Source organism: Polypterus senegalus, chromosome 11 (genome assembly GCF_016835505.1).
Source record: "Polypterus senegalus isolate Bchr_013 chromosome 11, ASM1683550v1, whole genome shotgun sequence".
NCBI lineage: Eukaryota > Metazoa > Chordata > Cladistia > Polypteriformes > Polypteridae > Polypterus > Polypterus senegalus.
Genome location: NC_053164.1, coordinates 150,415,987 through 150,438,168, shown reverse-complemented (window position 1 = coordinate 150,438,168; position 22,182 = coordinate 150,415,987). Strand labels below are relative to the sequence as shown.

General features: G+C 39.0%; 1 protein-coding gene across 1 annotated transcript in view; it reads right to left on the bottom strand.

Annotated features, from left to right (window-relative positions):
• The window catches only part of LOC120538620 (dynein heavy chain 3, axonemal-like), a 155,956-nt gene that overhangs the window by 55,490 nt on the left and 78,284 nt on the right, over positions 1 to 22,182 (bottom strand). The window contains exons 23-36 of the mRNA XM_039768006.1: positions 21,650 to 21,808; positions 20,812 to 21,040; positions 13,799 to 13,951; positions 13,078 to 13,219; positions 12,548 to 12,746; positions 9,578 to 9,686; positions 9,177 to 9,296; positions 8,552 to 8,722; positions 8,328 to 8,465; positions 6,716 to 6,859; positions 6,480 to 6,644; positions 5,503 to 5,725; positions 2,555 to 2,685; positions 1,972 to 2,072 (exon numbers count right to left, since the gene is read on the bottom strand). Of these exons, the coding sequence (XP_039623940.1) occupies positions 1,972 to 2,072; positions 2,555 to 2,685; positions 5,503 to 5,725; positions 6,480 to 6,644; positions 6,716 to 6,859; positions 8,328 to 8,465; positions 8,552 to 8,722; positions 9,177 to 9,296; positions 9,578 to 9,686; positions 12,548 to 12,746; positions 13,078 to 13,219; positions 13,799 to 13,951; positions 20,812 to 21,040; positions 21,650 to 21,808 (2,184 nt within the window). The remainder of the gene's footprint in view (positions 1 to 1,971; positions 2,073 to 2,554; positions 2,686 to 5,502; positions 5,726 to 6,479; positions 6,645 to 6,715; positions 6,860 to 8,327; positions 8,466 to 8,551; positions 8,723 to 9,176; positions 9,297 to 9,577; positions 9,687 to 12,547; positions 12,747 to 13,077; positions 13,220 to 13,798; positions 13,952 to 20,811; positions 21,041 to 21,649; positions 21,809 to 22,182) is intronic.

Genomic DNA, 22,182 nt, shown 5'->3' with positions numbered 1-22,182 from the left:
GGGAAGAAGCAGACAGCTGCTGAAGCTACAAAGCAGAGAAGACATACATTTGGGAATGAGGCATATTTTGAAGTGCCAAAGGATCTACTAAGGCCACTGATGGGTTTTATTATCCAAAACTGTTGTAAGTGCTATATTGAATGGAATGGCATCCCAACCAGAATGGTGGCAGGTTACTTGCTAGGGGGGGATGCTTTAATGAAAGGACAAAGAAGGTCCGGTGTCCCAACCTGGATGAGTGCCTAGCCAGGAAAGGAGGACTGTTTGGAAAGGCAGAGAGTAGCTGCTCCTGGGAGTTATGTCTTCCCCCACTGCACACAATGGCAGCATTCTACTGGTGGTACTACCATATGGATACAAGCAGGGCAGGCCGGAACTGAAGTCCCATGAAGAAAAACCCTGTCAGGGATCTTGGGTGCCACCAGGGAGACTGCAGGGAATATTTATATATTCTCTTTGAAGGGCTTCCACCTAACCCAATATCTTTCCTGTGTGCAGTGCTGTGGCACCAGAAGTCCTCCAGGATTTGACATAAAAGAAGATGAGTTCCCTGTGTGCAGTGTCAGAGTCAGAAGGAGAGTGGATGAGACTATGTGGGAGGTGTAGAAGGAGACAAGGGAACATAATGTATTATAATGATGTGGAAAAGGATTTAGAGGCCTGTGAAGGTATTGTAAAATAAAAAAAAATATTTTCTGTTTGAGCCTTGGAGGGTGCCATGCAGTTGCATAATGGGGTTTAGAGGCTCAGTGGTACCCCCTTCTGGTCCCACTGTATATTATGTTTAATTTGTCCACAAGTCGTGCGTTATGCTTATGACTCATCAAGAGAGATCAAGTGAACAAATATTTCCTGAACGTTAAAAACAACAGTAGAATTTTATTTCCTTTTGGTGCTGAAGCAAGACTATTTAGCGAAACCAGCATTTCCATCACAAGATGGGGCCTGAACATTCAGCTCTCTCCTGTATAAAAATATTTATGTTAGCCCAAAAAAGTGTCTAGTTCATCAAGGGTCAGTGAACAGAATGGTCATGGAAGTCTAGGTTTAATTTAGGTCCATAATAATCAAAATAATCAAAAGTAAATGACTTCTCATTTGCAGATGCCTACCAGTTGATTGTGATTAGATACAAGGTTAATCATCTTCATTGTCACAAATTGAGGTCATTTGTCATATTAAGATGCACTCTTGCGACTGAAATCTTTCATTTTTTGAGTTACATGTTCAAAGTTCAGTGAGCTGTGTAATTACATGCAGATGTCCACTTTTTACTGTTTTCCAGCAAGGTCCGACTTCTGGTTCCCTACCTTCAGGGTTAACAGACTGTGTTCAAATGACAGATTTAGGCATCCACTTGATGAGGCTGGTGAAGGAGATCTTTTCCAGAATTGTTATTTTCAATGTTGTCACTACCAGAGAATATTCATTAGCTGATATATTGTATCTGTTGCTTGTGGATAGGGCAAATCTAACCTAATTCACCTTTTTCAAAATAAACAGTCCATGGTCAATAATACTTTCAAATGTTGTAGTATAGCAATAAGGAGATACACATCTACTTGTTGTGGCCAGAAAGAAATGTAAGAAATGTCCCAAGCCAATCATTCTCAAAGCTATCAGCATATACTTGTTGGCTAATGTGGTCATGAGCAGTCACTGATCTAATGATAGTCATCACTTAAACTTGCCTCAGTACCAACACAATTATATGGAGATGCTTTATCTGTTCCTGGTGCAAATAAGACGACATAGTCTAGGACCACTATACTCAATAAAAGTAGCAAGTAATATTTGGTTAAATACAGAAATACATCTACGAGAGAGGTTCAGTAAGACTGTTAAAAAATCAATCCGAAATCGCCCGGAGTAATTCTATTCATGTGACCATTTGATGCTCTATGGTTTTCTTTGGATTCATCACGTTAAACGATACAGTAAACATCAATCTGGTCAAGTCTAGGTACTAACCTGCTGACAGTAGCTGGTGAGGCTTGCTCAAGATCCAGCACTTCAAAGATAATATTTTGCTGGGGGCTCATCTGAATGATCTCTCCACTCATAAGACAAAGCTGTAAAATATGCAAGCAAGGGCTCAGTTTTGTCATTGCTTTGCACAGGCAAGTATATTCCACTTAGACAATTAATAGCTTAGCAACACTAAATCAAAACTCTGAAGGCCACTTGCTGGGAGGCAACTATTTTCATGAAGAACAAAGTCCCTGGAAAAACAATCACTGCCTGGCCATGATTATTCAAGACCGAATGAAGGTCTCAGAGGGAATACTGGCCTCAGTTTTTTGACATTTTGTTTTTAACAGGCAAAAGAACAATTATTTCTCAACCTTTGCTTAGCTCCATTCCATTGTCATGGAAGCAAAATTTACCTGAGCAAAGGTAATTAGAAAACATTGTTATGAAGATCTGCATCATTGTGGAAGACATTTTGTGTAATTTCTTTTTATATTGTTCAAACTCTGAGCCCAGAGACAATACAACCACTTGACCTCATCTAAATGTAGCCTTATCAGTATCAGCCCTGCTGAAGACCAACCTTCTTGTTGTCATCAAGGACAGTATTCAAATTCTCCACCCAAACAGCATCGACTGGGCCGTCAAACACAACCCATTTCCTTTCTGCAGTCCAGCTGCTGGCATGCTCACGGAAAACAGTTGCCAAGACTCCTGCAAAGGCAAATAAGCACAGTAACTTTCAAACGGACAACTACTGCCTTCTTTCATTACAAATGGGTCATGACTATCAGTCAAGTTAACCTGTGCTTAATATACATCTTTCTTTACCAAGCAGCTAAGCAGATAATTAGTTCACTTTGATATTCAATCCATACTTCAATAAGACACAGGTTTAATGAAAATAAACTGTAACCTGACTGACATGACCCTACAACAAATATTTCATTTAATACACCCACATAAGCAATTCAGTAGTAATCTATTGTGCAATTAAAAAAAAAACACACACACATACACCGAAACATCCATCAAACTAAAAAGAAAATGCACATCCTCCTCACACTACCTACATTTAGGCAGTCATATGACAAAAAACACCCCAAAAGAGTTCTCATATACACTGAAACAACAGGCAAGGTTGAGCAAGATCAGGTAAGCTATTTTACAATAATATTAATGTTTCTATGCAGGATGTGAACATGCAGATACTGTAGTTGCTGTTAAAGACAAATAGCCAAAAGCAGGGCATCACTGGCTTGTACTGCCCTGGCAAACTATTATCAACTTAAAGGCAGTCAGGCAAGAATATTTGCTTCTGCTAAACCATAAGCTTGCTGTTGGAGAGAAGCTGGTATGGGAATGTTCAGAATACAGAAAACTTCAGTTTTGATTGGGTTATTATGCAATTCCCAGTATGAGGTATGATTATTTATGCAGCAAAATATTGTTCTGAGATTTTGCAAATGAGAACGACAGAAGTTTTGAGGTAAAGTATTTGTACTCACTGATTGTGGTGCCAGAGACTGGTGATATGTTGAGTGATGGTTAGCACATATAAGTAAGAATTCACTGTACTCTGTACATGTGATAATATTGGCTGTACAAATTCTATGAACATACAGTATGAATTCTTGCCAAATTCTAAATAATTCTAGAATAACTGGCTGTAGAGAGAATTTATTTTTCTCAAGTTAAGAGAATACTAGTACTAGGGTTACTACAAGTTAAGATGATATAGGACATTGAGGGGTGGACTACAATTTTAGATGAGCAAGTAATATAGCATTGGATACCACAAATGAATTTACCTTTGGAAATATTTGCCCATCTGGTGTTAGTCCAAATATTGAATTGTAAGGCCAAGGGTCTTGTGAGCCTTATTTCTCAGTAGCTGGTGTATGAGGTAGACAAACATTTTTTTCAGAGAACAACACTTTACTTCAACGCTTCTCCATTTCCCAGACATAATTCACCCTCTCCATTTTTCCCGAGCTCGCTACCCCAATCAGGTACAGTTGTAAATGTATTGTGGCAGGAGGCTGCGGGGCAGACCCAGACGGGACGCCTGGAAGGAGATCTATACATCCCCCGGGCCATGAGGGGGCAACCGCCCTGGATAGCAAGGGAACCACGGGGAAGCAGTAGGGAGGCTCAAACCCATGGGAGCCCGTGGATTCTGCCAGGGGGCGCTCCAAGCCTCATAAAGCCTGGAAGATCGACACTTCCGCCTCACCTGGGAATGTGGAGGAAGGACCTTCCAGGAACGCCAAGAGTGCTTCTGGGTGCTCATGTGGCACTTCCACCACACCAGGAAGTGCCGCTGGAAGAATGTCAGCGAGCACCTGGAGCACGTCCAGGTGACTTTAAAGGAGGCCCGCCTTCCTGCAGTCAGGGAGATAGAGTTGGGAGCTGGAGGTAGACGATGTTCCAGTGACAGGAGGAAGAAAGGCGGCCCACAGACATTGGAGAAGCCCGTGTGTAGGGGTGTTTGGTGCTGGAAGCACTGTGTGTGTATGGGACCTGTGTCTTAGGGGACCTGGTCTTTATTAAACGTGTGTGTTTTAAGAAGTGCTGGTGTCAGTCTGTTTGTGTCCGAGCTGAAGATCTCACAGTAAATAATAAAAGGTTGTATCAACATAAGAGCAATAAAAATAAGTAAGTAATAACATATGATAACTAATACAAACACAGTGCTCTCAAATTACAACGTAAGCAATAACTTAAGTTACATCCTACACCATTAAGGGGTCAGGAATTTGGATGCCAATTTAGGCCATTGGCCTATCTGACAATATCTTTTTAGCTCATAGGTTAGAGCAGCTTTTCAGCTTTTCTGTTGTTCAATATTTTGAGTTTTATCCGATTATCATCCTTGTATCTCCTCAAGTAAATGGTGGTAGCGTTGAGAGTGTATCGAGCAATTTTTGAGGTCTAGAAGACTATGACAGTGTTTTAGGCATGAGAAGTAATGTCTGGTTTTATTTGATTCATCACGTGCAAAGCCTGGAAATTTTGGAGCACTTCTAAGAAAAAGCCAGTCAGTGACAGCTCATCATGATCAGAGCCTTGCAATGTGTTGACTACTTCTAAAATGGCCTGGCAGCATGCAGTCTTAGTGCATAAGTGACGGCATTAGGATGCAGAGCACGTAGAAGTAAATTTACCAAGCTGGCGCTGATCAGAGCAGCCTTAACCCTCGAGGGAGTTCCTGCCAAAAAGAGCTGTACTGTCCAACTGCTAGTGATACATCAACAAGAATAGAAAGTATTTTCTATCCATTAAATACAGATATTGTCTGTGCTGGAAATGTCCAGCAATGTAAAAGAAGGAATAACTGGGAATAAATATTTCCAACTACTGTATGGCTTACAAACATTCAGTATATAGGAAGGTGGGGTGACTACCTCACTAAAAAGAATACTGCTCAAACCAAATAAAGATCAATTACTTCTTAAATGGCCATTTAGCTGAAGAAAGCAATGCTGAAATCTAGCGGTTGAAGAAAATAAATTATTTTATTGCACTAACCATCAGTCCACTCATGAGAAACCGGATCAAAACTGCCATAAAGCTGTCCCATGCTGAGAGACTTGGGGTTTATGGTGACACTGTCTACGTGTTTTTCCTCCATCAGCGCACGGCTTTCTAGTAGCCCTAGCACTCGGGCCAGCACCTGCAAAGCTGTACTCTTCCCTCCCAAGGGTCCTCCAACCAACATGAAGCCATGACGGACGAGCATCATCTCATAGATCTGTCCAGAGGGAAAAGACCAGAGACAGGATTTACCGTATTTTAATTGTTCAACAACAACAACATTTATTTATATAGCATGTTTTCATACAAATGATGTAGCTCAAAGTGCTTTACAAGATAAAGAAAAAAAAGTTTATATAAAAAAATAAAAATCTAAAAATAAGATTAGGCAATACTAAGTTACAACGAATAAAGTAAGGACCGATGGCCAGGGGGACAGAACACCAAAAAAAAAAACTCCAGAGTACTAGAGAGAAAAAAAACCAAAATCTGCAGGGGTTCTGAGGCCACGAGACCACCCAGCCCCCACTGGGGAATATAATCTTTAGTAATTTTGAACAGATTGCTAAATGATGAAGAGTGCTGCAAGCTGATTTGTAAACCTAATACTGTGGGCAAATCAAGCCCAACGTTTTTGGTCTGCTGAGCACTTCTCACTCTAAGTCTTTCAGACATAGAGTGAGAAGTGATGCCTGGTGCCCATCCTGAAGCACGATTCCTAGGAGTGGTCCCAAACTCAGATGGGCGAGTCTTAGGACAGACAAGGCCACCAGAAATAATACCAGAATTAAGTCTCTGATTTGCCTACAGTACATGACTTAAGTGGCAAGAACCAGTTCAATAAAGTATCCCTGACTATTTTGCAAAAAAAAAAGACTCCATATACTATAACTAGTACAAAAGGGTTTGCTAACATCCCAGGGTTCCTTTGGAGTGGAAGCAGGTAACAAAATGCTGGGCTGGATACTCACCTGGATAACTTTGTTGATGAACCAAGGCACTGGCTGCAGATGCCATTGCTGACAGATTTCAACTACGGCAGTCTCCATGACTGAGTGGTCTGCTTTGGGAAGTTGCACCCCAGGAAACAGGTCTGAAATGATGCTTTGGAACAGTAGTAAGTCCTGAGACAGGAACTGTGGGGAAAACAAAGCATCAGTCATAGAATGAACTATAGACTATCCCTATCCATCTTTTCTGCTCCTACCTTGGGTAAATTGACATCCATGATAGACCTAAGCATGAGTCTATCCTCTTGCACATCAGGCATGCTGACCTTCAGGTTCCCAGCAGCAGTTAGTACAGATTTGACAGCCCTCATTCCATAGTCATAATGATGCTGTGAGGACAGCTGAGAATGAGCAGACATTAGCGTCAGTCAGTTGTAGTTCTTACACTAAAAACCTGGCACTGTACATGACTGATGAAATCAAAGGTCAAGGAGAGTAAGATCATTAAATCTGTATTTTATGTAGCAAGGAGCAGTGTAGGAAATTTTACAGAGATGGCAGCTAAAGATCCAAATGAAATGTAAGCCTAAAAAGTGCATTATAAAACGCAAAGAGAAGAACTAGACTTGACATTGTAAATAAAGTGGTGTTGAATGACCAGATTAAATTTTTCCTTGACATTACAAATCTTGCTCTCTTTCTTCCTCGACTGTCTGTACCTACTCATTTTAGATTTGCAACTGAGCAGTCCTATATACTACTCCAGATTATGCATGAAATTAAAAACTAGGATCTCCTCTTTAAAATATAATTAACATAACACATAATCAATCTATTCAATCAATTCAATACAGACTATTACTGTATGTCATTCCAGGTTTCAAAAACTTTACTGAATGGAAAACATTATTATAGACATGATATTGACAAATAATCCTGTATTTCATCATATATTTAAGTCTTAAGTGTACAAAAAGAAAAAAAATTAATAACACTGAAAAAGTTCTTTGAATTGTAAAGGAACAATAATCCTTATATAGCAGTGCAAGACTATGTGTGCAAATCTAATAAATGTTCTTTTGTATGTGATTCAGTGATCCTTAATGAGTGAACTGTCTATCTACAATTCAATAAAAACATTTTCTGTGGCTTACGTGCACATATAATTATCGCAGTCTGTTTACCTGAACACTTCACATTTCTAATGCATTGCATCTGTAAATATTGATTGACAAGACAAGGCACACCATTAAGGGAAAAAGGCAGTACAGTAAATCATTATTTTGTTGTTTGTGTATTCAGACAGATAAAGAAATGTTTTGTTTCTATCAGCAACTGAAGCCTCCTAAGAATAGTGTAGCAAATGGAAAATGAACTAGAAGCTGCAGAATACCACATGTTCTTGCTGCTCATAAAACAATAATGGTTTTGCCAAAATTAACACTCCTTGTTAAGCACAATTTATATGGACCTATTTAGATGACAAAAACAAAAGAAGAACTCAAAGTATACCGTTTATTGAATATGAGGAAAGCAATACACTTAAGTCACTTAAAGAAACCACGAACAGTAGTAAAATGGTTCATTCTCATCTGGTGGTCAATGGCTTTTCCCATATTACTTTTCTCAATTAATTCTTTAAGACAGTATAAAGCCGCATCGCTCCTCACTGCCCTGAAGAAAGTGAAGCAGTCTCATATAATTCTGTATTTAAATCCTAGACTAATGAACTTACAGGATATGTAATATATTGACATGAAATGCAAGTTATTTTCATTAGATTATTTATCACTAGACTACTAGACTAGAAATAGGCTTCTTCACAACAAGCAGTGAATCCTACTCAGCAACACTGCATGATAGCCTCACCTGTTCAGAACAAAGTCTGTATGTAGCCACTATTTTTGTAGCTAGGTTACGAGCATCCACAAATCCCATAGCATAGAGAGTGATCTCAGCTATCAGTGCATAGTCAGGCACCATCATGGCTACTGTGCGGAACAGCACCTAAGGAACAAAAACAGAATAACAAATGAGTAAATCAGTAGGGTGAGCTTGGTTAGAGAGTACCCTAGCAAGTTTTTCAAACCAACTTTGAGGTTGTCTGGTAGCTTGGCTCTCCCTGCATATCCAGGGTTCATAGTGATGAATACAGAGCATGATGGGTCAAGAGAGATCTGCGTGCCTTCGAAAACAAATGTTTCTGCTCTCTGTGAAACTGCCCTCTGAATGGTCTGGATTTGCTGTGCCACCACAGACAGTACCTAAACAAATTGGAAAGACAATTCAGTAGTGCTAAATCTATTTGTTACTATCCCTTTATGCCACATGTTAGACAATATTTAAAACACAAAATATATAAAACAGGCATAAATTAACTACATTAATATAGCACTGCTGTAAAAGTGAGTTGGTAGTATTGAGAACAGCTGAACAGCCCATTGACATCAACACACCAAGAGACTTAAACAAACAATAACAGTAATAATCTGCTTGTATTTTCCTGGATATTGTTACCAGTTCCTCTGCCAGTTTTTCTGAAAGGGCAACAAGTTAAAGAACAGTTAAATTATTGATGACATTGTTACCTTCAAACAAAGCTGATGCACTTCAGCATCAATCACACCAGAAAGAGGGAAAAGAATGACAGACACAGAACAAAAATTGATATATCTATAAATTCAGCTGGGCAGTGCAAAACCTATCAAGCCTGCTTACCTCAAGCTCAATTCGGTTGAACTCATCAAAGCAAGCCCAGGCTCCTGATTGTGCCAGGCCTTTAAAGAATTTACCCATAGCCTTGTAGTCAAGTCCATCAGAGCAATTGAAAACAACACACTGACAATACAAAAGAAAAGAAGAACAAAGTACACTTGGTTCAGTAGTGGATTTTATTCAATCTTTTACCTCACCCCATCATGTACACCCTTCTATGCTCCCCAAGGCCAAGACTGTTCTTGGTGTCAGTTCAACCAAAACCAGACAGCACACAGGTCATGTTACAGCTGTAGACCACATTACATTTGCAACAACTCAGAATTTGAAACAATTTCATCCGAAACAGAAAGAAATAGCTAAGAAGCTGTAGGATATTCAGATAATATTAGACCCTACTATACCTGTTTAGCAACAGCTTTCGCCAGATCCTTACATGTCTCAGTTTTTCCTGTGCCTGCAGGTCCTTCAGGAGCCCCACCAAGGTTCAATTGCAGAGCACCCATCAGTGTCCTGAAAAACAATAAGGTTTTAGTCATTGTCTTCTCACAGTTTCTGAATGGTGCATTCATTAATGATCACTCGTTGAAAACAGAACTGCCTAATTCAGTAAAACCTACCCACAAAAGGAATCAGTGGTTTTCAAGTTCAAATTTACCATAAGGGTGACTTGTGTTTAAGTTCAGTGGCCAGTGATGGCATGAAATGATAGGGTATCTATGCAGTGAAATGATCAAGAGGAGACTGCTAAATGAAAACTTTGATCATCGGCAAGTCGGAAATATCCCCCTCACAAAGAAGTGATCAAAAGTGAAAAATACAACACGCTGCATATTAAATGCCTCAGTGTTCACGCACTGCATTGTTAAAAATATGACTTACTCTCTGTTAAGGAGCTAAGCCACACAGGGACCAGTTGGTGTCCTAATATGGCCTTGATGGTCTGTTTCCATTATACCATGATAACCTCTAGCCAGTCTCTAGAACTGTGGCCCCTAATCGTCATAACTGCTGTGACAAAATCTCCACCATACAGCTACAATTATTTCAGAACATTGGCCCTGCTTCTCCTGCCAGCAGCTTAAACTATCCTCATGTGCATTGGTCCTCATTAAATAAGTACATCTACAAGTCACTCTTCCACTCTAATGAAGAGCAGGAGTATGATGAGACAGGTATCGGGAGAATGTCGCCACACAAATTATGTACTGTGGTATAGTAGTGATTTAGTGTAAAAGTTTTCTATACTTTAATGAACAAATTATTCAATAATAAAATTACCAAGTGGGGAAATTAAAACATTTACACTTTATTAAAGACAGGGGAGTCTCTGTGCAATCACTATGCTCAATCTGACATTGCACTCAGATTATTAAAAGGCCCATAATATATTGGGTTATATAGCGCTGAGGCTGTGAGGAGTATGAGGCTTAACATATAAAACAAACTTGTGAATCCCTTGCAGAATGATTTGTGTCATGCTTGTCTCCATACTGTATTATATACATGTATAATGTGTATAGTATGCATGTATTATTTAATGCATTATATGTACAAAATATAGGGAAGTGTCACTGAAAACAGTCCTGGAATATAGGATAGAAGATATGAGAAAAGGATAAAGAAGCTGAAAATTTTAAGCTGATGCAGATATTGATGGGTGAAAGTAGGGGTGTGTCAATGTTATTTGATGGTAAGTTTTTCATCAAGAACATACTGGTAAAGACAGAAGCTGGTAAAGGGTGTGATGGACAGCCGGGTCCCATGCCCGGCCGGGACGCCCCTGCTGCATATGTTCCGGGGAGCCACCATGGACAGCTCAATACCTCCCCCGGGACACTTGGTGGCAGCCTCCCTGGCCGATGTTCGTTTCCCAGTCTCCCGCATGGCTCCATGGGACATGGAGTCCTCCACAGACTGGTTGGGAGATGGGGTGGCCGCTAGGGGCTGCTGCCAAGACTCAACAACCTGGCTGGATGAGTCATCAGCCCCACCCGGAGGTGCAATTGGGACCAGGTGGTCAAGCACCTGGAACACTTCCGGGTGCGCTATAAAACGGGCCAGAATCGGGAGGAAGAGGACAAGGTTCCCTGAGAGGAGTGGTGGCGCAAGGTGAAGAGTTGTTGCTTTTGTGTGTTAGTGCTTTTGGGACTGTGTTGGGCCTGTGGGACACGGGGAAGACGTGCCCCACAGCTGAAGGAAAATAAAAAGACTGTTGATTTTACATGTGCCTCTGCGTCAGTCTGTGCCGGGTCGGGGGCTATATAGTGCCCTTATCACAAGGGTTAATTACGCAAAGAGAGCTACACACAAATGGGACAAGTTACTGAGCAGGTTTTTAATATTTGACTTTTGTCTTGATAAGCTCTTGGGTACATTACATGAATAGGTCTTTATATGAAAAGATCTAAGTCTACTACCATTGCTTCAACAAGGCTCACCAGAGAGTGGCCTTTGATTTATCTATTAGATGACATTCAAATGCTTGACAAATGGAGAGTCAGTTCCAAAGCACTGTCACAAAATTGACTTCCAAAAGCTGGATTGAAAAGATAATGGCAAGCACTTACATATAGGCAAGGGAGCTGCCAATAAAGTACATCCATCCATTTTTCTATTTTTCTAACACACGCTTTTAAAGGAACAAAGAAAACTAGAATCTGTACCAGCAGCATCATTTGAGTGGTAGGAACAACTTATTGATGAGATGGCAGTCTATTGCAGGTGACACACACCCGTGTCAGGGCCTGAACAACTTTAGCAGTGGGACATTGGGTTTTCACATGGGGCAGAGGATGTGTTATTTCAATGCAAATAAAGCAATATTTCAAGTTTACAACAAATATGCCTGACATTATATATGCAACAGAATAAAGCACACACACAAGTCCAGTGGCAAGTCATGGGTGTGCTTGTCAAACACACATAAGGTTGCATCAATAAGTGCACAAATCGTTGCATATACTGGAGAGAAACCAACCAATAGCACTGAATACATCAACAACTAATCGGCCTCATACATAAGAAATCATAATGCTGCAGACCTCCATTGGCAGGTAGGGCAGCCTCCTAATAACAGCTCAGCAATATGAATTATTAGGCATGCGAGTTGTCATTTATCAGATTTGGCTAGATTTGCCTACTTTGTCAAAGGTGATGTAATTTCCAAGTTTCTCTGAAATGTTGAGTATGCATGGGTCAGAGTTTTTGTAAATATGCACTAATTCCCCCACCAAGTTTCTTTTATAAATTCTGAAATTTGCATTGGACATTTCAAGCCTCTTTTTGTGTGTATGCAAGCTTTATAAATGAGGGTCCTGGTCCAGTCTAACCCAAGTAAAAATATATAACTTTCAGACAAAACCAAAACTAACCTGTAGCAGCGGTCAGTGAGGGGTGTAATGACCAGACGTCCTGTGTTTCCCAGGTACTCATAACCATAGGTCAGTGCCATAGTGACCATCCTCACCAGTGCTCTTTCCTCCTCCCAGTAATATCTTAATTGTGCCACCCAGTGGAAGTCTGAAATATTGCAGACCTGCAGTTCATCTAGCTGTACAACCACATCTCGAGCTGTAATAATGAGATAGACCAGACTATAAACTCCAAAAACAGATGTTTCAGGTTTACTCTGTAATGCTCACAGTCTATCCAAGTGGACATTAAGAGGTAAAAGCAACAGAGAATAAGTTAATCAAGGCTGAGTGAAGATTAGCATCTTAGTGGCTAAGAAATTTAACTGTAATCCAAAAGCTGGCCAGTTGAATCCCATTACTTCTTTATGACACTGAGTAGGTCATTTAAGCTGACACTGTTCCAACTTGAGAAACATTTAAGCAGTTATATAATGCACTTTTATTAGTAAGCAAATTTCAATAAAATCGATAACTATGTGGACTCATACCATGTACATCAATGGTAATTAGCGCACTGAGGGTTAGGCGCTCCATCTTGGTTAACTTGCCACGTACAAGCATGACAATATCGTCCATCTGCTTGGTGATTTTCTCTAGGTAGCAGTGTAAGCCACTTTCCAAAGCTATGGCCTGGAAAACAACCAAAATGACAGTGAAGCAAAGAGGAATGGTAAGGGTAATGAACAAGAGGTAAAAAGGAGGAATATGACAAAGTGGCAACAAATAAGAAGATAAAATGCTAGAAAATGCCAAAGGTAAATGACAGAAACAATAAACAATGAAGAAAAGAAGCATGTTCAGCAAGCATACAGATTGCATACTGTACAATTTACGCTCTTAAAAGGAAAATATTGATAAATACAATTAAAAATGACTTACTATATTGGCATGTCAGAAATGTTTGAATTTTACTTTGAAACTGAGATGAAATAACTAAGGGAAGTGTCAAAGAACCCAGTACTATTAAGTTGTCTTGATGTGAGTAAGATGAATGTAGAGTGTCTGTTACATGACACTTGCTAGAGTAGTAATACATCAAAAGTCATATTATTTCTTAGGAAAAACTCTGAGAACCACTGAGAGGTGTTTAAAGAAAAGGCAGAAAAGCTTGCCAGTTGTCAGAATGTTCACAAGTTAAGCAATGATAAATGCAGGCATGCATACAGATGCATAGAGGCTGAAAAGGACCTGACATTCGTGACTGCATACCTGTGACACTTCCATGGTCCAGTAAATAGCACTTGTGGCAAGTACAACCTGACCCGGCCATTGCAACACCCAGTGTTGGCGTAGAGTTTCTGGGTAAGCAGTAATGGACTTCATCATCACTAGCTGGAGTGACTCCTTCATTAGCTTCTCAACCTATGAGAAGCAGTTCAGGTTTAGTTAAAAACAGCATGTGATTTACGGCTGTGATGTTAGGGTACATATTAGTAATAAGTCATAGGCTTCAGGCAGTAGGTGCACTTTTGTCATAGAAATCAATTCTGAGATCAATAAACCTAACTCCACATTGTGCCCACAGGTAAGAGAATTAACTTTTGGAATCACAAGATTGGCACCACTCCAAGCCCTGGCAGAGCACTTCTGCAGATGAGGACTTAGGGGACCAGACATTGTTGTGTAATCTGAACCTGTAGCTGGTTCCTTCAACACATACAGTATAGTTTGACGTCCAAAAGGACAAATTGAGATATGAATAAAAAAGAGGAAAAGCCAAAAGTCCTCATTTAACTTATACATTATATATGGTCTGTAGGTATGACAAATGTAAAGAGTTAATTTAGCGTATAACCATATTGGGTTAAAAAATCTATGAAACAAGCTTGCCAGAAAGGTCTGGCTTTATATCAGTGTAGTGGCTTCATCTCAAAAGAGTCAGTCTGTTTTCAGTCTGATGAACAACAAACAAGTAAACAAGCGAACCTCCCACTGCTGGTACTAATTATCAGGCAGGAAATCAGCAATTGTAAGAAAATTTAATTATCACAAAACACAGTGTAATTAAAGGATTACTAATTACTGGAGGAGTAGACAGCAGCTAGTGCAGGAAACCGAGTAAATGGGCTGTCATTTACCTTAATTATTTAAATAAAGCAACAAAAACTATTTTATATATATATATATATATATATATATATATATATATATATATATATATATATGCATGACATCTAAATATCAAGTTGTTTCATCTCATAGCAAAAGGAACTATCTTCAATTTACGATGCTAAATCTGACTCAATATAATAATATATCAATATGATAAGTCTTCAACTTTCATTTTGATGGATCAGATCTCTCACCTAAAACAGGATATTTTTTTTTAAAACAAGGTTCTTTATTCCCTGAGTAAAGAACTAAATAAAATAGTTCCAACTCAATGGTCAACTGTAACATTACAAGAAGTGCCTATTAATTCAGCCAATGAGAAAACTGGGCCATAGGGTGCTTAAGAAGGGCAGTGAAAGGACTGGATAGTACTAGATGGTAGACTTTGCAGTAATATGTTAAGATGTCCATGGGCCACAAAGGCTGTGGTAAAGAATTTAGTATGGAGAGGTTGATTATGGCTATGGTATTTAGACATATTAAAAGAAGTAGGCAAAGGATCTACAAGAGCTAGTTAGAAAGTGTATCCTGTTTCAGTAGTTCAGAATCAAGATTTAGGTGGAAAGTAGTAAGGGACAGGTTTAAAAGGACTGCCAGGTTCCAACTCACGAAGTAAGCTGTGACCACATATTTTCATGCTACACGCATAACACAGAAACATAGAGTGAAAATCAGCAATGACAGCTTCCAAGTGTTGTTTGGCGTGGTGTCAGAGTAGGCTGGCTACATGTATATTACTTCCTACTGAAGAAATTTGTCCACCTCTCAACTCTGCTGTCTCCTGTCACCAGATAGGGTTAAGTGATTACTGCAGAGAGGAAGTGAAGTGTCTAAAAGCACTGAGATAGAAAAAGATAGGTTTCTAAAGACTGGGAATTTATTATAAAAGCCCAAAGCCCCATCCTATATTCTGGAGGAGGAATCAATCAACTGTAAATTCAAAATGCTGAGCGGGAAAGATGGAGAAACATGATTTGTCGTAAATACTACATTTATTCTGACATCAAAATTTCAGATGTGTCAACCCAGTAGAGACTAAAACTGGGGGACAAAGTATTAACTGCTGCAGGGTCACCTCTAAATTATATAAAGGAAAATCACTTACCACACTTTGAAATGGTGTTGAATTCTCTAAAGAATGAAGAATTTAGACCAGAGTAACTTCCAAATAGTTATTCCTGTGTACATTCTACTTGGACTATATAAGAATTGTACATTGCAATCTAACATTGAATCTGGCAGCAAAGTGCATTTTTAAGAACATGCTACGGAAAACAATGTATTTAGTATGTACTTGGACCTTCTCCCACATGGTATCATCCTGTGGCAGTTACTGTAAGTAGCAAGCGTTATGTATAAAATTAAGAACTGTTTTTATTTATTTATTTTAACAAGTAGAACCATTTCATCACTGCATTCTGTAAAATTGCTACATGCATACAGTATGCTATGTTAATGGCTCAGTACCCCTTTCAAAAATGTCTCTGCAACAATCATTTTCAATGAATGGTGTCACACTGAATCTTCCAAAAAATCCCATATTGATTATTAAATCATCATTTGTCTGCAAAAGCTTAAAGAAACATGTCATTTCCTGTCTTGAAATACAGATCCTTTATTTTTTGAGGGAGTGATACTTTTTACCATGTGATGACGATATAAATGTAAAAATTTGAGATTAACAAGACCAGATACTACACAGATAAGTGTAATGAAGAGGAATGTAGTCAGCTAGACAGACCTATGAAAAACTCTATGTAAGCAACATAGAGGAAAGGGAAAATTCTCTCATCAGGATATGGTCATGTCTTTTAATAAATACACAACAATAACAAGCTAGTTTGTTCTTACCACAGGCACAATAGATACTTGGAGTGACCCATTACTGCTGATCTCTTACAAGTATGCATGGGCCAGACCAATGGTTTATCAAAGAAGAACTTTTGATGAGATTGCTTGCTTTGAAAGGTTTTCTTAAAGAGGCTAATGCACCCCTAATTAGTATGGCTAAGTGCAGATAACAACCTAAAACCTTCAGCACGTCACTTTTCCTTTATTGCAAGCATCCATTAACTGTTCAGGGCTGTAAGAAACCAGAGTCTGTTCCGACATCAATGGATGCAAGGTGGGGACAGAGTGCTTGAAAATTGCCCGTTCATTTCAAGCACACTCACCTATTCAGAAGACAACACTGAGTCACCAGTTTACCTAAAATGTACTTCTTTGAGAAGTGGAAGGAAAAATGGAGTCACTGAAGAAAAACCTATGCATGCAAGGAAGATTGTGCAGACGCAAATGAGATAAAATAGTTCTTGGCATGAGGTCTATGAAGAGACAGTAGTAGAGGCACAAGCGTGTATCATTGCTCCTGTCTTTATCTTGTCTGTGAATTTTCAAACTGAAACTGCTTTTACATTCACCATTCTCCTTGCTATGTGACAGATAATAGTTGGCAACTTACAAAGTAATTATTGACTGAGAAAAATATCTTAAAGAACAAAGTGAAACAAAACTATTACACAAGTTGGCCTTTTCGGGTATCATCAACTGATTTGAAAGTTGGAGCATTTTCAATTTCTTAGCTACTTTAAAGAGTACCACATTCTTGTTTATCCAATATTTTTCTAACAGTGAGTCACAATCAAAAAGAACAACAATAGAATGTAATTACCGTACATATGCTAGTAGACTACATCAAATGCATGCTATTTAACAGCACTTTACAATTTCACGTGAAGTAGTTCAAAATGTAGCCCAAATTGGTTTGTGTCGACTCAAAAGCTTTAATAGACAATGGAGGTTAATTCAAGTGGTTTGAAAAGGGCATTGATTGATATCTGATTGTTAGTGTTGGTTGTGTAGGGTCAGTGACCAAGTGTAGATCATATTTCTTAAGAATGATATTTTTTAAAGAAGTACCTGATGTTGAATTGAAGTCTCAAGGTAAAACTGTTGGCAGCTTCAGAATATGACGTAGAGCAAATTATTATACATCATTATTAAGTGCCAATTATGCAGCCATGAGGTTGTTTTTAGTATAAGGTAAATACTGAGATCAAACAGTATTTGTTCATTCTGCTATTATAGAGTGACGCGTATATACAGTAATTCTTTTCCTCTTACATTAGTTTCGAGATACATGACATTTGCTTTTTTTAACTTACCTCAAGCAGCAGGAAAAGTGAGCTGGCAAAGCAGAGTTGTGGCTTGTACAGTACATGCCTCTAGCTACATTTGACTAACTTGTATTCGCAATCCATTTTGCAATTAGGAGTGGCTGTTGAATAAGTAAAAGAGGAAAATATGCAAAATGTACAAGTTGGAGTGAGAGCTCTCTGTTAGGTAAACTTGAAACAGTAAACTGATCCATAATTAAAGTTGCACAGAATTTTTCTGTGTTAAGACAGAGAAGTCTACAAATTTGCCAATGCTGGGAGGTTTTGAAATTTCAAAACTTTGTACAGCACGCTGTATTCTAATTGTCTCAACAGAAATTGAACATTTCTGACAAATTTTCGTGAAGAATAGGTGTGCCAAATTTCAACAAAATTCGTCCACCAAGAGCTGAGTCATTTCATGCGGACAGACGAACAGACATGTCAAAGGCAGTAGATGCTTTTTGTATGATATGCAAAATCACCTAAAAAAAGGTCTCTGTATACTTTATGTATCTCATAATTAACAGTTTATGATTGATTGCCCATACTTGAACACTGTAAAAGCGTACATATATCCCCAGAACGTCACTTAAAAAGAAAGATGCTTGTGTCTTTCGTGCAGTCCACCCACTTCCACCATGTCAATTCACAAGGCTCTATGAAGATCTCAAGAAGACAAACTGAGAAATGTTAGGTTGTTTTTGTCTTTTTTTTTTCTATAACAATATCTTCAGGAGCAGGCACACAGTTTCCTCAATGACACACTATTTCTTATCCACAACTAAAGTGTTATGGGATATTGCTTGGGTCCAATAACTTACACCAACTGTTTACTCAGCAGCTATCTCGAGTACAAATGGTCTACAGGAAAAATTGAACAAAGAGTGAAACACAGAGGCAGAGGACAGTAAAAGGGCTTTATTGAGGAAAAAGAAGAAAACAGCAGGAGGAAGAAATTAATTCACAGGCAATATGGCCTAGTGGTTAAGAAACTGGACAGCAAAGCACATGACTGCCAGTTTAATTCATACCAAAAACTCTAGGTAGGATTCTGAGTGAACCACTTTACCTGGCAATCCCCTACTTATTGTTAGATAGAAATAGTTATACTTTGCAGTTGCAACTTCATGAGGCATTTGGATGTAAATGATTTAGTGAATAAATGAAATGGCACAGTGGTAGCACTGTTGCTTTGCAGTTTCAACACCTTAGGTGCATGTCTGGGATCCTCCACGCGTGGAGTCTGTATGTTCTCCCTGTGTCTGCGTGGGTTTCCTCCCACAGTCAAAAGACAGGTTAGGTGGACTGGCATTGCTAGATTTGCCCTAGTTTGTGTGTGGTGTATGCATGCGTGTAAGTTTGTTCATTCTTCAATGGAGTAGCACCTTGTCCAAAGATGGATCCTGCCTTGCACCATATGCTCCCTGGGATAGGATCCAGCTCCCCACATTCCTGCTTAGGATTAAGCGGGTTTAGAAAATGGTATGGTATAGTATACAAAAAGATACAAATGTCTATACACATAAAAGCTCAAATTACACACATCTTCCCACATTCTTACACCTCTTACTGGTAGATGTATGAGCACATACACAGAGATGATCGGTAAGTTTGTAAATGAGAGTACACGGTTCACACTCATGGAAGTATACATAATCTTACAAATGCAAATTTTCATGCATGTAGATGAGCATACACAAGATCATATGTAAAATGATATCTCCACTCCAAAATTCACATGAATATAGAGATTTTGTTCTCAGTTATTATGCATTTTATGACAAAGTATAAAAGTTGAATCATATTTAAGAATGTGTCTCACCCCAAAGGATGCCCAGGATAGCACAGTGAGGAGGAAAAACATGTGTGGACTGCTGGCTGACTTGGGCAAATCTAGCAAATGCCTGTTAAATGATGATGATGCAACAGTAATTTTCATTAGCACCCTATGCATATACAGAAAAAAGTATATGTAGTACGTACAGTGCACAGATAAACATACCAATAACCTTACATGAAGACATGCTCACTGTTACACTAGATGTGTGATCTATTTATTTCATTTTGTTTTCTTTTTAGTTTCTCTTTCTCTAGTAGTTTGCCTTTCAGATGAAATTAAGTTACTGGCACATATTCTCATCATTCTTACTCTGTCTCATTCCATTTGTCATTTGTTGCCATTGATTAAGTAACTCACCTGGTGAATATACAAATGTTAGCAGCTCTTGTTCCAAGGTACTTCCTGCTATTGCAAGTCTCCAACGTTTTCACACTTAGAATGAAAATTAAGCATTTTCTAAACCAGCATGCTTGGCACTGAAATATTTAAATCCATACACAAGACCCGCATCTCCCAGCATGATCATTGACACTCTGATGATCTTTCACTGCCTGTTTAACAGCTTCCATCCCTACATGAACCTATGTAGTCATCACGTAGGAATAAAAAGCCATAAGACAAGCTAGAAAAGTGAGCTCATCTCCTACGACCTTTTCTCCATTGTTTCTAGGACAGAGAAATTGTAGCATGCGTGTATGCTTGTCTCTGTCAATGTGAATATGCACGTTAGTCTTTATGTGAGTGTGTGCATATGGTGGTACAGGAGAGTGTGTTAGTGTGTATCAAAGAAGGTCAGAATGTACTAGAATCGTATGAGGGTGTGTGTATGAAAATGTTTGAATGCATAAATGAAGGAGATGTACACTAATCCGCCAATGTCATACCAAAGGTAGTAATGTAATAGATAGAGAAAGGGAAGAAGAACTTTGAATCTGAAAAAGAGAGACAGTAATGTAGTTGCTCCACAAACCACAATATAAGAATTTGAAGTGTCCAATTGTGCAAGAATTTGCAACTTCACTTGGTATAGAAAGATGTCTTTCTCAAAGTTATACTGATCCTGGAGAGTTAACCACAATACATCTTGTATGATGGAGTTCAGAGGTGCTAACCTGTAGAAGCCAGCGCTCCACAAGACCATTAGCTTGTGCGGGGACAATCCTGTGCACTAGTTCAACGCGCTCCCCTTCTGCAGATTCAATATGAGTGACTTCACTGCCTCCACTAAATGTTAGCCGGGCAATTCCTTCAAAGCACTTTTTTAGGTGGGGCTGGACCCGTAGGGGATCTCGTGTCTCTGACAGGATCTCTAGCAGCTCATCATTGGATAGGAAGAAGAACCTGGACAAACATATCAAAATATGCCTTTACTTACAGTACAAACAAGCAGTGTTTCAAACTACAGTTCTTCACCAAGATCAGATGGATCAAGCACATTTCAAGGAAATAATGTTAAATCACAGACAATTGATTTACCAAAATGCCCAATCTCATTTACAGGGCTCAGCAGCAAAGTCTGCCAAATACATCACAGTGTAGCCAAATCAATTCATTAAGCAGGCACTCGAGACTAAAGAAATTAGTTTCTTTACAGAGCTTGTCAGATTTTCACTCAGGTTCTTTCTCACTTTGTTCAATGAATGGGTCAAGTTGTTTTATGCAGTTGAATGATAATGTAGCTATTGTTGAAATTAAGGAGCAGGATCAAAACTGAACTGTGAAATTAAGCATCTACTTTGTTGAGCAGGGTTGTCAAAACCAGATTTAGATCTAAGCAAGGAGTAAATGAAACAATTTAAAAATTAACTTTCAAATTTCAAATAACTAATATGGACACATTTAAATATAACATCATGAAAACCTGCTCTGGTATTGTTACCGACTGCAAAACACTCTACTATGCTCACCACCTAGCTACTTACTCCATAGGTCTAATATTTGCTTATGTACCTTGGAAAAGAGAGACGCTTCATCTCTAAGTAGTCATTAAGGCCTCTCTGAATGTTATCTAGCATTGCCTCAGCTTCTTTCAGACTCTCAAGAATTGGAAACTGGGAAATAACCTGCATTGCCACAGCAACTTCCTCTGAATCCTTCATGATTTGCCTCCTGCAAAGGAAACACAAAAGCAAAAGATGAGCCTCATCACATACCAAATGTCACAAGAAGAGCTCCTCAGCAGAAGATGCACAGCTAACAGCTAGATGTCTAGCTAACTACCTGGTTAAACTTCCTAAAACACATCAGTACATTCTGGTTTATCTCCACTAAAACTAAAGCCTTCTGGAGTTGCAGGCTTACTTTCAATGAATCAGAGGAGTAAAGATCAGACTCCATCATAAAGCAAATGGACAAGGTTGGTCTTAGTCAGAAATAAAAAGAGAATGATCAGTCATACAGGACAGCTCATTAGGGAAAAATCTGTGGAAAGAGTGGTTCAGCAGCAGAGTCATCCACAAGTACTTATCCTGAAAAATTGCAAA